This window comes from Sceloporus occidentalis, unplaced genomic scaffold (assembly GCF_023333645.1).
Source record: "Sceloporus occidentalis isolate IW3139 unplaced genomic scaffold, rSceOcc1.0.p SCAF_3, whole genome shotgun sequence".
NCBI lineage: Eukaryota > Metazoa > Chordata > Lepidosauria > Squamata > Phrynosomatidae > Sceloporus > Sceloporus occidentalis.
In genome coordinates, this window is record NW_028316983.1 from 52065170 (window position 1) to 52077913 (window position 12744).

Sequence of the window (12744 nt, forward strand, 5' to 3'; positions counted from 1 at the left end):
CTTAAATGTTTTAGTTTCAGTAGAAAATATGTTCAAGTAACACACATGAATGTAGAAAATGCAGAATCAAGTCACTGATTGGCTAGATGTATGATGATTTTAAACTTTGCTGCTTACCTCTACAGTTTCCAGAAACTTTCACAGCAAGCATGTTTTCAGGTGAGGAGTACATTTTGCCATCACTGAAGTCTGGCTGCACAGATTTGGGATGAAGATGAGTGATACAGTCATTCCATGACTCCTGGAAAAAAAATAATTACTTTCTCTTCAATACATTGCCCTTACTCTAGAGAAAATAACTTTTGGTTCACTGCCACTGAATTTAAGTAAATTGTGGTTACAGTGGATCCATCCCATCTGTGGATTTCAGTTTCACTCCTTCCTCCAGAAATGGGAAGAAATGGATGGTTGCACCCCATTTTATTAAATGAATGGTGATGTGTGTGTGTCCACATCAGCACATCTGCACAACCATTGAATAATATGGTCTAAGAAGATCTGTGAGTGGTTGAATCCACAGATTGCTAGCCTGTTGACAAAAGATAATAAAATGTTTATTGTTATTACCTTGCATTATCCCCTCTGTTGTGAGCCGCCTGGATTCCCAGTGATTGGGGGGCATATAAATAACAATAATAAAAAAATTCCTAAATAAATAAATTCTATTAAAGAGGCCATTGAATTCACAGGTTTGGACTTCTAAATTAACATGCTTTGAACTGGGTTTTAATTCCTCTTCCTACCATATTACCTGGCTGGTAGATGAACATCCGATATATGTCAAAACTGCTCTCCTGTGAGAATCTCCCATTCTTTTCTCAGCAATAACTGCTGCCTTTGTGTCACAAAGTGGCTGCACTTCTGTCCTTCCAAGCTCTTCAATTGTTATATTCCTTCTTCGGAGAAATTCTTTTTGTCGTGGGCTTTGGAGTAGCATATTGTCCTCTTTGATTTGCTGTTTATGTATGAGACGGCACATGGTCCAGTTTTTCTTCCTAAGTAGGATTTCATGCCTCTCCTGTCGGCGCTCATATTTTTCTTCATAACTCTCAGGATGAGAGCCACGCCGGCCATGGGATTTGCAAAATCTAGATATCATGCCCGCTGCAAAAGTGCACACCAACTTTTAAATGCACTGGAGAGTTATTTTCCTGTTGAACCAAAAGAAAGCAATTCAGCGATTAGGGTATAGAAAATAGCTCTTCAGGACAGTCTACTATCAAGGACAAATATTCTGAGATCGTACCAGATGATATTCTTCCTCGTTTCAAGTTGTAGTTTTCAGTTTTCAATCATATTAAGGGGGGAAAGTCTCACAGTTTATTCCAGGGGCTACAGTTCTAGTACTGTTTTCCTAATTTTTAGCCTTTGGTAACTTTTTTCAAGAAAATATAGAAAGCTCCTAAAATAATGTTAGTTTAGAGACATTGCTCTAATCAAACATTTGGGTTTGTTTGTATATTTGCAAATTGTCTTATTTAAAATGGAAAATAAATCAAATTGCATGGAACTCATCCTTTTTTTAAAGCTCTGTGCAACAAAAGCAGTTGCTGTCTTGAGTCTCACTCTTGAAAAGAAAAGGTGGGATATAAGCTCAGCCAATCAATGAGTTGAATAAGTAAAAATAATATACTACTGAACTACAAAAGTTATCCAACGTGGCCTCTGTTTCTCAACATTTTTATTAATGATTATTTTTGCTGTTATTATAGTGTCAGTTTTTAAACATCCACAGGAACACCAGCAATGGTGGCGATTTTAGAAAGTGGTAAGTATTCCCTCAACTCCTCTTTCACATTTGCATCTTCTGTTTATGCCTAAAGGATCCACATTGATTGGGAATCATCAAAAGAACAGTGAAAGAAAATTCTTTCTTTTGAAGCAGCAGGTTCAAGGGTCAAGATTTGTGAAGGCAAAGTTCACTGTAACAATGAGCATGCATGCCATTGTTTTTTTAATCCACCACCACTTACCTCTTCCCGCAGCTTTATTCTCCACTCTGTTCAACATCTATTGCACTAGAGATGCTGTATTATATCACTAAATATTATCCTTTAAATTCATATCTATTCACTCGGAAGAAAGTATAAAAAACGAACCCGAAAAACTGCTGCTCAGGGCTAAAGATCTGTTTTGCTTCTACTTACTTGCTTTTCTGACTATAATCCAAAGGACCCAGGTGGGTAGTACTACAGTTTTGTCAGAAGAATGAGTGCCTTTGTCTGGGTATTATGTCGCTACGTTGTGCTATATGAAGTATGATTTATTAATCTTTGCTTTTCCTAATTAAAACTTTGATGAGTCACATGTTGCAATTTTGCTTGCCCTAGGGAGCCAAATGATTGAGGATCTTTGCTTTTCTATCAGAAGTAGCAGGGGGAGAAACTGAACATAGTTTCAAAAACCTTCACCCATCCATTATTCTTGTTTTTCCATGGCTGCTGACTGTGAGACCCTGTGCCTTGAGCGAAGGGGGATAATCCCTGTATATATATACTAAGAAGGTTCATGTGAGCATGCCAGGCACTCAGGAGAGATGGTGAGAATGGAATTGGCAGCCAAGATTTGGAGTGCAATGGTTTGCTGGAAACATACATCCCCAGTTTGGAAAGATCTGCATGGCTATTGGCATACTTCAAGTTCAGTTCAAGGTGTGTGTTTTGACTGTTTAAGCCCCTTCATGGTTTGGGATTAAGATACCTTAAGAACTGTCTGCTGCTGTATTAAACCCTCCCCAAATGTTATGTTCTTTATTTAGACTCTTCTTAGAACACCTCCACCACCAGACATAAGGTGGGTGGCAACCAAGCAGAGATCTTTTCAACTATGAAACACATCTGTTCAGGCTCGCCTTACACCCAAAACTTTTAGTCATCAGACTAAGACATTTTTATGCTCTCAGGCATTTTGATGAGTTCATCTTTTTTAAGTCCACAAATTTAATTTTTCCACTTTCCTCTTCTATTGCTTAATTGTTTTTAATTTTTTTAATTGTATATTGTTATTCTTGTTGTTTTGGATTAAAAATTGTATTGTAAACTATCTTGGGATATATACTTCTGAAGGGCTGTGTATATATGCCTCAAAACAACTCTTTGATAAAATATAAATAAATAAATTCACGGTGGCGATAAAAGGCCAGGGATCACAAGGGAAGCAACAAATCTGTGACACTGCTGGACAGATCCCAAACATATCCAAGAGCTGAGCTGTGTTGTTGTTATTTTTTATTATGTTTTTTGTATTGTAATGTTGTGGGGGGGTGTTGGGGGTTTATGATGTTTTTAACTGTTTTATCAACTGCTGTACACCACTGTGATCTATGGAATAGCGGTATATAAATAAATTATTATTATTATTATTATTCACAACAACATTCACTGTTACAGTGCTATTCCTTTAACACCTGTAGAAACACAGACACTTCTCTTCCACTTACAGCACTTTGTTACAACTATATCCCATGGTATCCTGGGATTTGTAGTTTGGTGAATACCAGACCTCACTAGCAGAGAATTTTTAGTATCTCATAGAAGTACAAATCTACTAATTCCAAAAGATGGAGCGATTACAGTTAATGTGATATCAAAGTGCTGTAACTGTGTACTGTGAAAAGACCAATTAAGTATAAACTGAATGGAAATGAATTACCAGACCCTCCTTTTGAAGTCTTTTTGATTCAGTTTGGTAACTTTGACAACCATAGGGAAGACTGACTGAATGGGATATTTCCATCTTTCAAGACACTCTCCTGGGCTTTTATAACAGAATTTAAAAATATTTTAATTGGAGTTTAAGTACGATTACAAAGAAAAGAAGCATAAAAATGAGGGGGGAAAGGAAGAAGTACTTAATATATGAACAAAGACTAGGTTCACATAGGCTAATCATATTTTCAACCCCTAACACTTGCTGCAGTCAACCCACCTATATTTTGCAATAATCTCCTCCTACTATCTTGCACAAGGCCTCACCATTTATAGGCAAGCAGCAAAGGAGATAGGACATCTGTGGTAGTCTCATTTTGTCTTTGCTTTGAATTGTTTGTAGGTGCTTTCAAGCCACCTGTCAACTTATGGAGACCCCATGAATTTCATATGATTTTCTTAGGCAAGAAATCTTCAGAGGCGGTTTTGCTAATACTGTCCTCTGAAATATAGTATTTCCTGGTGGTCTCCCATCCAAGTACTAACCAGCAATGACTCTGTTTAGCTTCCAGGATCAGACGGAATCTGGTGCCTTGAGGGTATTTAGGCAGGTTATCCTGTCTTTATAACATTCTTATTAGGAAAGCACACATGATGTCTATGCTTGTATCCTTTTTGGGGGCATTAGGGGCTGTACAGACAGCCCCTAAGGGGCAGCGGGACCCCACCCCTTTCCTAGCCAGATTGGAGCAACGGCAACCGCACACCGCGGCCCCCATCTGGCCTTTCCTCAGCACAAAAAGGAGCCACAAAAAGTGGATCCTTTTTGCACTGTAGAAAGGGTGCCATAGCCACCAGCGCCGTGGCTTTTTGACACTCCTTTGGTGCAGCGCATGTACACACTGCGCCAGGGGAATGCCATTACACCTCCTGCTGTGTGGTGGGGAGTGTGGCATTATGCTGGCATGGGGATGGGGTCTGGGCACACGGTGTACAGTTGCCATCCCCCGACTCCACCCTGATGCCGTCGTTTATCACCAGTCTGTACAGCCTCAAAGTTTTTTTTTTCCTGGTCTTTTAAAAGAACTTTTGGATCTGATTGCAGGTTGCTTTTATCAGCACTTGTTTTTAATTACAGTGTGCCTGTAGTATCCACTGGGGTTTGGTTCCGGGACTTCTCCCCCGTGGATACCAAAATCCATGGATGGTTAAGTCCAATATTAAATACACTGGCATAGTAAAATGGTACTCCTTGTATCAAACGGGAAAGTAAAGAAAACATACCTTTTAAAAATATTTGCAAGCCATGGATGATTGAATCCGTGGATAAAGAATCTGTGGATAGGAGGGTCTACTGTATACAGTGGACCCTTGTTATCCGCTGGGGTCTGGTTCCAGGAACCCCCGTGAATAACAAAATCTGTGTATGCTCAAGTCCCATTAAATACAATGGGATAGCAAAATGGTGTCCCTTATATAAAATGGGAGAAATCAAGGTTTGATATTTGAAATTTATACTTTTTTTGAATATTTTTAAGCCATGGGTGCTTGAATCCGTGTATAAAAAATCTGTGTATAAGGAGAGCCAACTGTATTTTCTTTTGCATTCTTATCATTTTGTAATGCTGACAGGCCATACAGAGAGTCACCAATAAAGCATTAAGATAGGCTGGTATTTGTAGGTCCCTGAGCATGGGGGGAAAAAGAAACTTTTGGCCATGTGTGGCCAAGAAACATCAGAGGGTGGTCAAGAGGGCAACAGTTACAGTTGGCCCTCTTTATCCACAGATATTTTTTATCCACAGATTTAAGCATCCATGGCTTGAAAATATTCTAAAAAAGTATAAATTCCAAATAGCAGACCTTGAAAATGAACTGATTCCTCTGGTTCTTTTTGTACATACAGATGGGATATATATCTGAAAACAATATGCAATTTGTCATGTGGGGGACAATTAGCTGTTCAATGAAAAGCAAAACCTTTTAATGGGTAAATGGAACGCCCTCTGTGAACTCAAATTGGTATTTTAGGTCTTGTCTACGTGTCTCCAAAAATAAATAAATAAGTAAAAATATGTGACAGTTACTGGATGCAGTCATCCATGCAATGGAAAGTAAATACTGCTGTTTTCTGATGAACGCATACAAATGTTAATCATTTATTACAAAATAAAATACATATCCTGTCGCTGCCATCTTGGAACTACTGGGAGTTTTCCTCCTAGTGGGAATTATTTAATTATTCAAAATCTTATTTAATTATAATTATACAAAATTCTAGCATTTGGACACTACTCAAGATGGTTAACAGGAACTAAAAGAAATATATAATGCAATAACATTACGAATTGTGATACATAAATATCACATAAAATCATCACATAAAATGTTTGCCAAAACTGGAGGACCTTTTGACATACAAGAAAATGCAAACAGAGAAGATGCCAGTTTCAGTTGGTGGGGATCAGGAATTTCTATTACCACACTATAGTGCTGCTATTCCACTCTAACTGCTTTGGCTGTTAGGATTTACAGTTAAAGTAGAATTCTCAGCCAGAGAGCTCTTAGGCCCCACTGAATACAAACTCAGAATGCAACAGGAGGCAGCCAGAGCAGTAAAAGTGGAATAGCAGCACTATAAGAGTGTAGTGCAGTAATGTGGTTTAGTGGCTGCCATGAAGGCCCTGAAAAGCTTTGATTCTGGTGGTAGGTTAATTAAGACGGGGATTATAGCAAAGGCCAAATATAGGTTGAGGCTCTGTAATCCAAAATTGCTTGGGACAAGAAGTGTTTTGGATTTCAGATTTTTTTTTTTTTTTTTTGGATTCTGGAATATTTGGCTATACATAATGAGGTATCTTGGAGAGGGATATTCCAAGTCTAAACATGAAATTCATTTACATTTTGCATACACCTTATACTGTATACACTGTATAAATAGCCAAAAGGTAATTTTATACAAAACATTTTAAATAATTTTGTAGATGAAACTGGACCATCGGAAAGCAAAGGTGCCACTATCTCAGCTACCCAACAGGGCAATTTTAGACTTTGGAGTATTTCAGATTTCAGAATTATGTATATGGGATACTCAACCTGTATTAAATTCCTTGGCGAGATACAAACCGCCGCTTTGCGGCGCTTCCCCGCCGCCGCCGTTTGCTCCGCGCGGGAGCTGCAGCAGTCAAACCGCGCGGCTCCTGCGCGGAGCAAAAAAGAAGCTCCGGCGGGATACAAACCACCGCTCTGCGGTGCTTCCCCGCCGCCGCTGTTTGCTCCGCGCGGGAGCTGCAGCAGTCAAACCGTGCGGCTCCCGCGCGGAGCAAAAAAGAAGCTCCATTTCGGAGCTTCTTCTTGCGGCGCCTCTATGATGTCGCGAGGCGCCTGGCGCGGACTCGCGACGTCATAGGCGCCGCGACACGTCTGGACGCTATGCGTCCAGTATGTAAAGATGGCGGCGCCCATGTGGAAGGGGCGCCGCCATCTTGTACGTATTGTATACGTACTAGGGTTAGGGGGGTGCGGAAGCACCGCCCCTTCCTAACCCTAGTACGTATCCTATACGTACTATATGGCGGTATGTATCCCGCCCTTATGTCCATATCTTGGTCAAGGTCCAGCTTGCTTCCTTGCATGCTGGCTAATGCAAAAATGAAAATTAGCCATGCAAAAGAAAGTGTTGCTTTTATTACAAAAAGCCACACAGTCAAGTGTTTCTCATAGAGGGCCACAGCCTAAGAACAGATACAAACATATCTGCATTAAATTCAGATTTCCATTTTTAAACCTTTACTATAAAACCCATTGTCTATTTTAAAAAGAAAAAAGGTAACAACATTTTCTCATGGAGTTTGGAAAGCTTGCAACAAGTATATTGTGCATTTCGGTCAGCCGATAAAGACATCACTGATGGATTTTTATTTGCATTTGTCAAATGGCCAACACAGCTACCCTTGCATGCTTTCCTTATTGTGAGATACCACATTGTAGCTGCAACAGGGGGACCATGAAGAATGGCCTGTAGACTGAAACCTCCAACCAAGGTAAAACATTTTTTTTTCTTCTTAAATTTGGACTGAATTTGCATGTTTTACCTCTACACCACCAAAATGTTCCTGATGCAAAAACATGGAGCCTTCTTGAGGAATCCATTGTTCTCTGCCTACAAAGAGGCCTGTGATCTCACTGCAATGGAGACATATTGGATTGCAAAAGAGAGGTTTTGCTGTTCTCCAGAATGCAATGGTAGTACTCTTGTGATGTTGAGGGAGACTACCATTTCAGACTGGAGGTGAATTGTTCTTTGATGCTCTTAGGGGGGAAAACAATAATCCAACTTTCTGCAATTAAAAAATCATCACTGCAGGGGAGTGGATTTTCACTTTCTTCCTAATGAGTTAGTTTTTTCATTTATTGGCAAGAAAGAGTTAATGAGGGTGTCTCTTTAAAATGTGACCCTATTGCACAGCCTGAAGTGGTACCTCCCATTCTGCCAATTTAGGACCACGATTTATATGCTACTACTTTATTCTGTAATGGAGGTCTGGAAAGTTTGCATTTCCAAAATTGCTGAACTGCAACTCCCAGTATTCCTCACCACTAGCTATGTTGATTAGAGGATGTCAGGAACTGTAGTCCAACAATATCTGGAGAACAGCAAAATTCTTATTCTTGTTCTATTGCATCCATAGATCAGCCCAAAGTGGAATGTTAGCTAGGAAGAGGTCATTTGAACTTCCAGTAAAAGGTGGAAATTTCCTACCAGCCCTGTAGAAAGGTAAGACAAGAAAATTACTTAAGATTTCCTCTGTCAGTCCCCCCACCTTGCATTACATGTGAACCAGCCTTCAAGATTTCCTGTATATCTGGATTTGTATTTGTTCTTGTGATATGCACACAAATGTCCCCACTACATAGCATAGTATATGCAATTTACCAAGTGGCACCTTTAAAAAACAATAATCTTGCTTTTCTGAATTAAGGGAAGCTCAGTGCAATTGCTTCCTCCCCTGCCTTTTAATGTGTGCTTCAGGGGGAGTTTATCCAGTAACTTAGATTACTTGGTAAATTGGTTTTCTGTATTAGTGGTAGCAGAAATTAAGTAGGGAAGCAAGTTTCCCAAACTACAGAGTTTCCTGGTTTGGGGCATGTATCAGTTTATCAGTCTTCTGAGCTACATCCTACACTTCACCATAATTTAACACACATTTTAGAAGTATGCAAGGCTCTACATATTAATCTGTTGGTCATCTTTATTTACCTGTTGCTCTGGCTGTCTCCCGGAGAATTCAAGCACTTTCACCCTACACTAATACAGCACTTTGTGGAATCCTGGGGTTTGTAGTTTGATGATACTGTACACCAGAGCTCTGTGCCTGAGAATTATAAATGCCCCTCCATAAACTACAAATCCCAGGATTCCACAGCATGTTGCCATGGTAGTTAAAGTGGCATCACAGGACTGGAGCACAGCTTTGGCGCAGCTTCAGGCGCAGCTTCATGTGTCATTTAAACAGCATACCTCCAAAGTGACCCGAAGCAGCTTTATTTTGGCCTGTTTGTTCAGGCCCGGTGTCTTTTACTCCTAGTCCTCCAAGATTCAGACAGAGAAGAGTTGCTGTCCTCCAAAAGAAACTGCAACTAATTGCTTTTTGTACCAGATCCAGCCATTCAGTGCAAGATGTGAAATTATTTTATTTTTGAAAACAAATATATGGTTGTCTCTGTTATCTCAAAAGCTTTCCTGTTGTATGCTGCCAGGTTTGGTGTGTAGTAGAATCTATGTTCATGAATAAATAAATGATTGATTTCATTTTCAGACTTTCCATCACAGAAGTATTTCTTAGGTGGATGTAGTATTTTAAAAGGAATGTAGAGGCAACAGAAAATATGGTCATATCATGTTAATTCATACGAAAGTGCAATTCTCATTTTGTATGCTCATCTAAGCCAGTTGCAAAAATGCAGCGTTCAGGAATAATGCCCAGTTAATCAATACTTTTTCAAAAGTATGAGGGATGTGTACAGTTTTCTCTTTATGTATAGTGCTTGAAGTTTCTTTGTGGGGGACGGTTTGACAGTTTGAAAAAAATTCATTATGCAATAAATATAGAGCCAGAGGAGACCCACCTGTAAGAATTATGCATACTCAGCTGATATATATTGGGATAGCTCACCAGTTACAATCCAGCTTCAGCCACCCACAGTCCCTCAGGCTTATCCCACATTTCATGACAATTTGGAACTTTTAAGCTCAACATGGCCAGTCCTACCATTAGGCAATATTACGTGTTGCCTCATGCAACAGATATTGGGTGTCATAAAAAAGCAGCAAGCAGTTGTTTCATTTCTTAGTTTGCTGCTAGGGTTTTAAGACGTCCTTGGGGAGCTTTTCTGCCTCTTATGATGGAATAATTTGGTTTTCATGGGTGTGGACTATCATTTGATGTAGCAATGGCAATTAAAGTGGCTATAGGGCTATAATTTTGTAAGTGAAATGGCCCCCAGGTACATTTTGTGCTACTTCCTGTTTAGTACTGTCATTGTTGCAGGAAGGAGATATCTGGCAGCCATACAAACACATCCCACTGTATACAGATAATTTGATCTGTTTTTAAAATTTCTTTTGGTTGGATTCATTTTGATTGTATTCAGTACAATCAAAATTTGGTAAAGACTGGTAGAATTATGTCACAATTTTGTACATAAACTCGGTTCAGTGCAAAATTAAGGATAACATTAACTTAATGTAATATCCAAAAGTGACAATTAGTAAATTTAACAATTATAGCCTTCACCGGCCAATTTGTTATCTGTAATTTTTTATGTTATGGTATGAAGAAGCCAATTCATAGAGATTGCAACAGAAGTTACATAAATAACTAATTTTATTAGTTAATTATAGTTTTTTGTTAATTGGTTACCATTGATCGTGAAACAGTTATAGTTCAGTTAATTAATGTTAGGCAATTGCCAATAAATATATTTACTTGAAAAATAGTCAATTTATTAGTAGCATTAATAGTTTATCAATTGCCACTAGATTTAAGGTTCACAAACATTCAAATTAAATAGTAAAATATGCAGTTTATATTCACCTTAACTAAAATATAATTGTATAGATTTTTCCCTTAAGTATGAATATCTTATTTTGCATTTGCAACATGGTCCTCTTTTGTTTTTGTGTATCTTCCAGTGGTTTCTGATTTATTGAGATCTATGGTGAACCTATCATGGGATTTTCTTGGTAGGTTTTGTTCAGAGGGGAGTTGCCTAAGGCTGAGAGAGTATGACTTGTCCAAAGTCACCCAGTGGGTTTCCATGGCCAAACAAGGATTTCAGCCCTGGTCTCCAGAGTCGTAGTCCCAACGTTCTAACTCTGCAGAAATATATTTACGATTTCAGATACAGTGGGTCCTTGTTATCCACTGGGGTTTGGTTCCAGGATCCCGCATGGATTAGATGAGAGAAAACAAGCTCAAGTTGAATCCTGACAAAACGGAGGTACTCACAGTAGAGGCCCCTAAACCAGGCATCGGGTTGCAACCTCCAATCCTAGCGGGGTTTATGTTCCCCTCAAATGACTTTGTCCACAGTCAGGGGGTGCTTCTTGATCCGTCGCTTCAGTTGAGAAATCAGGTGAATGTGACAGTCAAGAGCACCTGTTATCAACTTCGGCTGATACGCCAGCTGCACCCTTTCCTGGAACCGGGGATCTCGAAACTGTGGTAAACGCACTGGTAAGCTCAAGACTTGATTTTTGCAATGCGCTCTACGTGGGGCTAACCTTGTGCCTAGTCCGGAAACTCCATTTGGTACGGAATATGGCAGCCAGACTGATCACAAGAACAACCAGGAGTAATCATATAACACCAGTACTGAAATCACTCCACTGACTGCCCATTAGTTTCCAGGCACAGTATAAGGTGTTGGTTATCACCTTTAAAGCCCTACATGGCTTGGGCCCAAGTTATTTAAGGGAACGCCTGCTTCCATATAATCCACCCCATACACTCAGGTCATCTGGGAGGAATTTATTACAGCCCTTGAAGACCAGACTGATGGCGACCTCCCAGAGGACATTTTCTGCAACTGCTCCCAACTTATGGAATGGCATGCCAGATGAGATCTGTCAAATTACTAATTCAGACAGCTTTAAGAAAGCCATTAAGATGGATCTCTTCCGGCACGTCTTCCCGTAATAAAAAACAAACAAACCTCAGCCACACAAGATTCCCCCACACATGTGATGACTCGGCCCATGGTTATCAGTTATTGGTATTGGTTATCGTTTTGGTTTTTAAAGGTTGAATTTTACCCTTATACCATTTAATCCTTTTTTAAGGGGGGGAGGTATTATGTATATACTGAGGTATTTTAATCTTTGTATGCTGCTCTGATTGTCTTGATAAAAAGCAGGATAAAAATAAAAGTTTTATTGTGAAGTCGATGGCTTTCATGGCCGACAACCATAGTTTTTTGTGGGTTTTTTGGGCTGTGTGGCCATGTTCTAGAAGAGTTTATTCCTGATGTTTCGCCAGTATCTGTGGCTGGCATCTTCAGGGATGCCAGCCACAGATGCTGGTGAAACGTCAGGAATAAACTCTTCTAGGACATGGCCACACAGCCTGAAAAACCCACAAAAAACTACAAAAATTTTATTATTTATTATTATTTATTATAAGTTGTGGATGCTTGAATATGTGGATTAAAAATCCGTGGATAAGGAGGACCAACTGTAGCAGCACAAAATTAAAATTCTTATGTTGCCCAAAGAGTGCAGACATTATTCAATTTTGCATTCCTTTCTTTTCTGAATCAAGATTGTCTTTGATGTTTTATTTATTGGATTTTCCAGTGGCTTTTCCAGTATTATCTGTGACTAATGTTAATGCAGATTCATCACTTGAATATTGTCACCTGAGATGTTTTGGCGAGTAAGTGCTACTAAATGAGACATATTATTTAACTGTCACTTCCTTTTTTATTCATTTCTTCACCCCTTGTATAGCACCCCTTTCCTCCTCCATTTTTTGCCTTAAAACTCTCAAGGCAAATGGCTATATTACTGCAGAACGGTTGCGGGGGGGGGGGGGGG

General features: G+C 39.4%; 2 protein-coding genes across 4 annotated transcripts in view; one reads left to right on the forward strand and one right to left on the reverse strand.

Annotated features, from left to right (window-relative positions):
• TRAF3IP3 (TRAF3 interacting protein 3) overlaps positions 1-12744 on the reverse strand; it is a 43619-nt gene that overhangs the window by 29422 nt on the left and 1453 nt on the right. The window contains exons 1-3 of one of the 3 annotated variants that reach the window (XM_089514433.1): positions 11159-11177; positions 752-1151; positions 118-241 (exon numbers count right to left, since the gene is read on the reverse strand). In XM_089514433.1, the coding sequence (XP_089370559.1) occupies positions 118-241; positions 752-1099 (472 nt within the window). In that variant the 5' untranslated portion in view covers positions 1100-1151; positions 11159-11177. Of the gene's footprint in view, positions 1-117; positions 242-751; positions 1152-6067; positions 6193-11158; positions 11178-12744 lie in introns of those variants that run through there. The other 2 variants (XM_089514434.1, XM_089514432.1) reach the window with 2 other exon arrangements.
• The window catches only part of LAMB3 (laminin subunit beta 3), a 198082-nt gene continuing 191612 nt past the window's right edge, over positions 6275-12744 (forward strand). The window contains exons 1-2 of the mRNA XM_089514426.1: positions 6275-6353; positions 8339-8424. The gene's annotated coding sequence lies outside the window, so the exon portion shown is untranslated. The remainder of the gene's footprint in view (positions 6354-8338; positions 8425-12744) is intronic.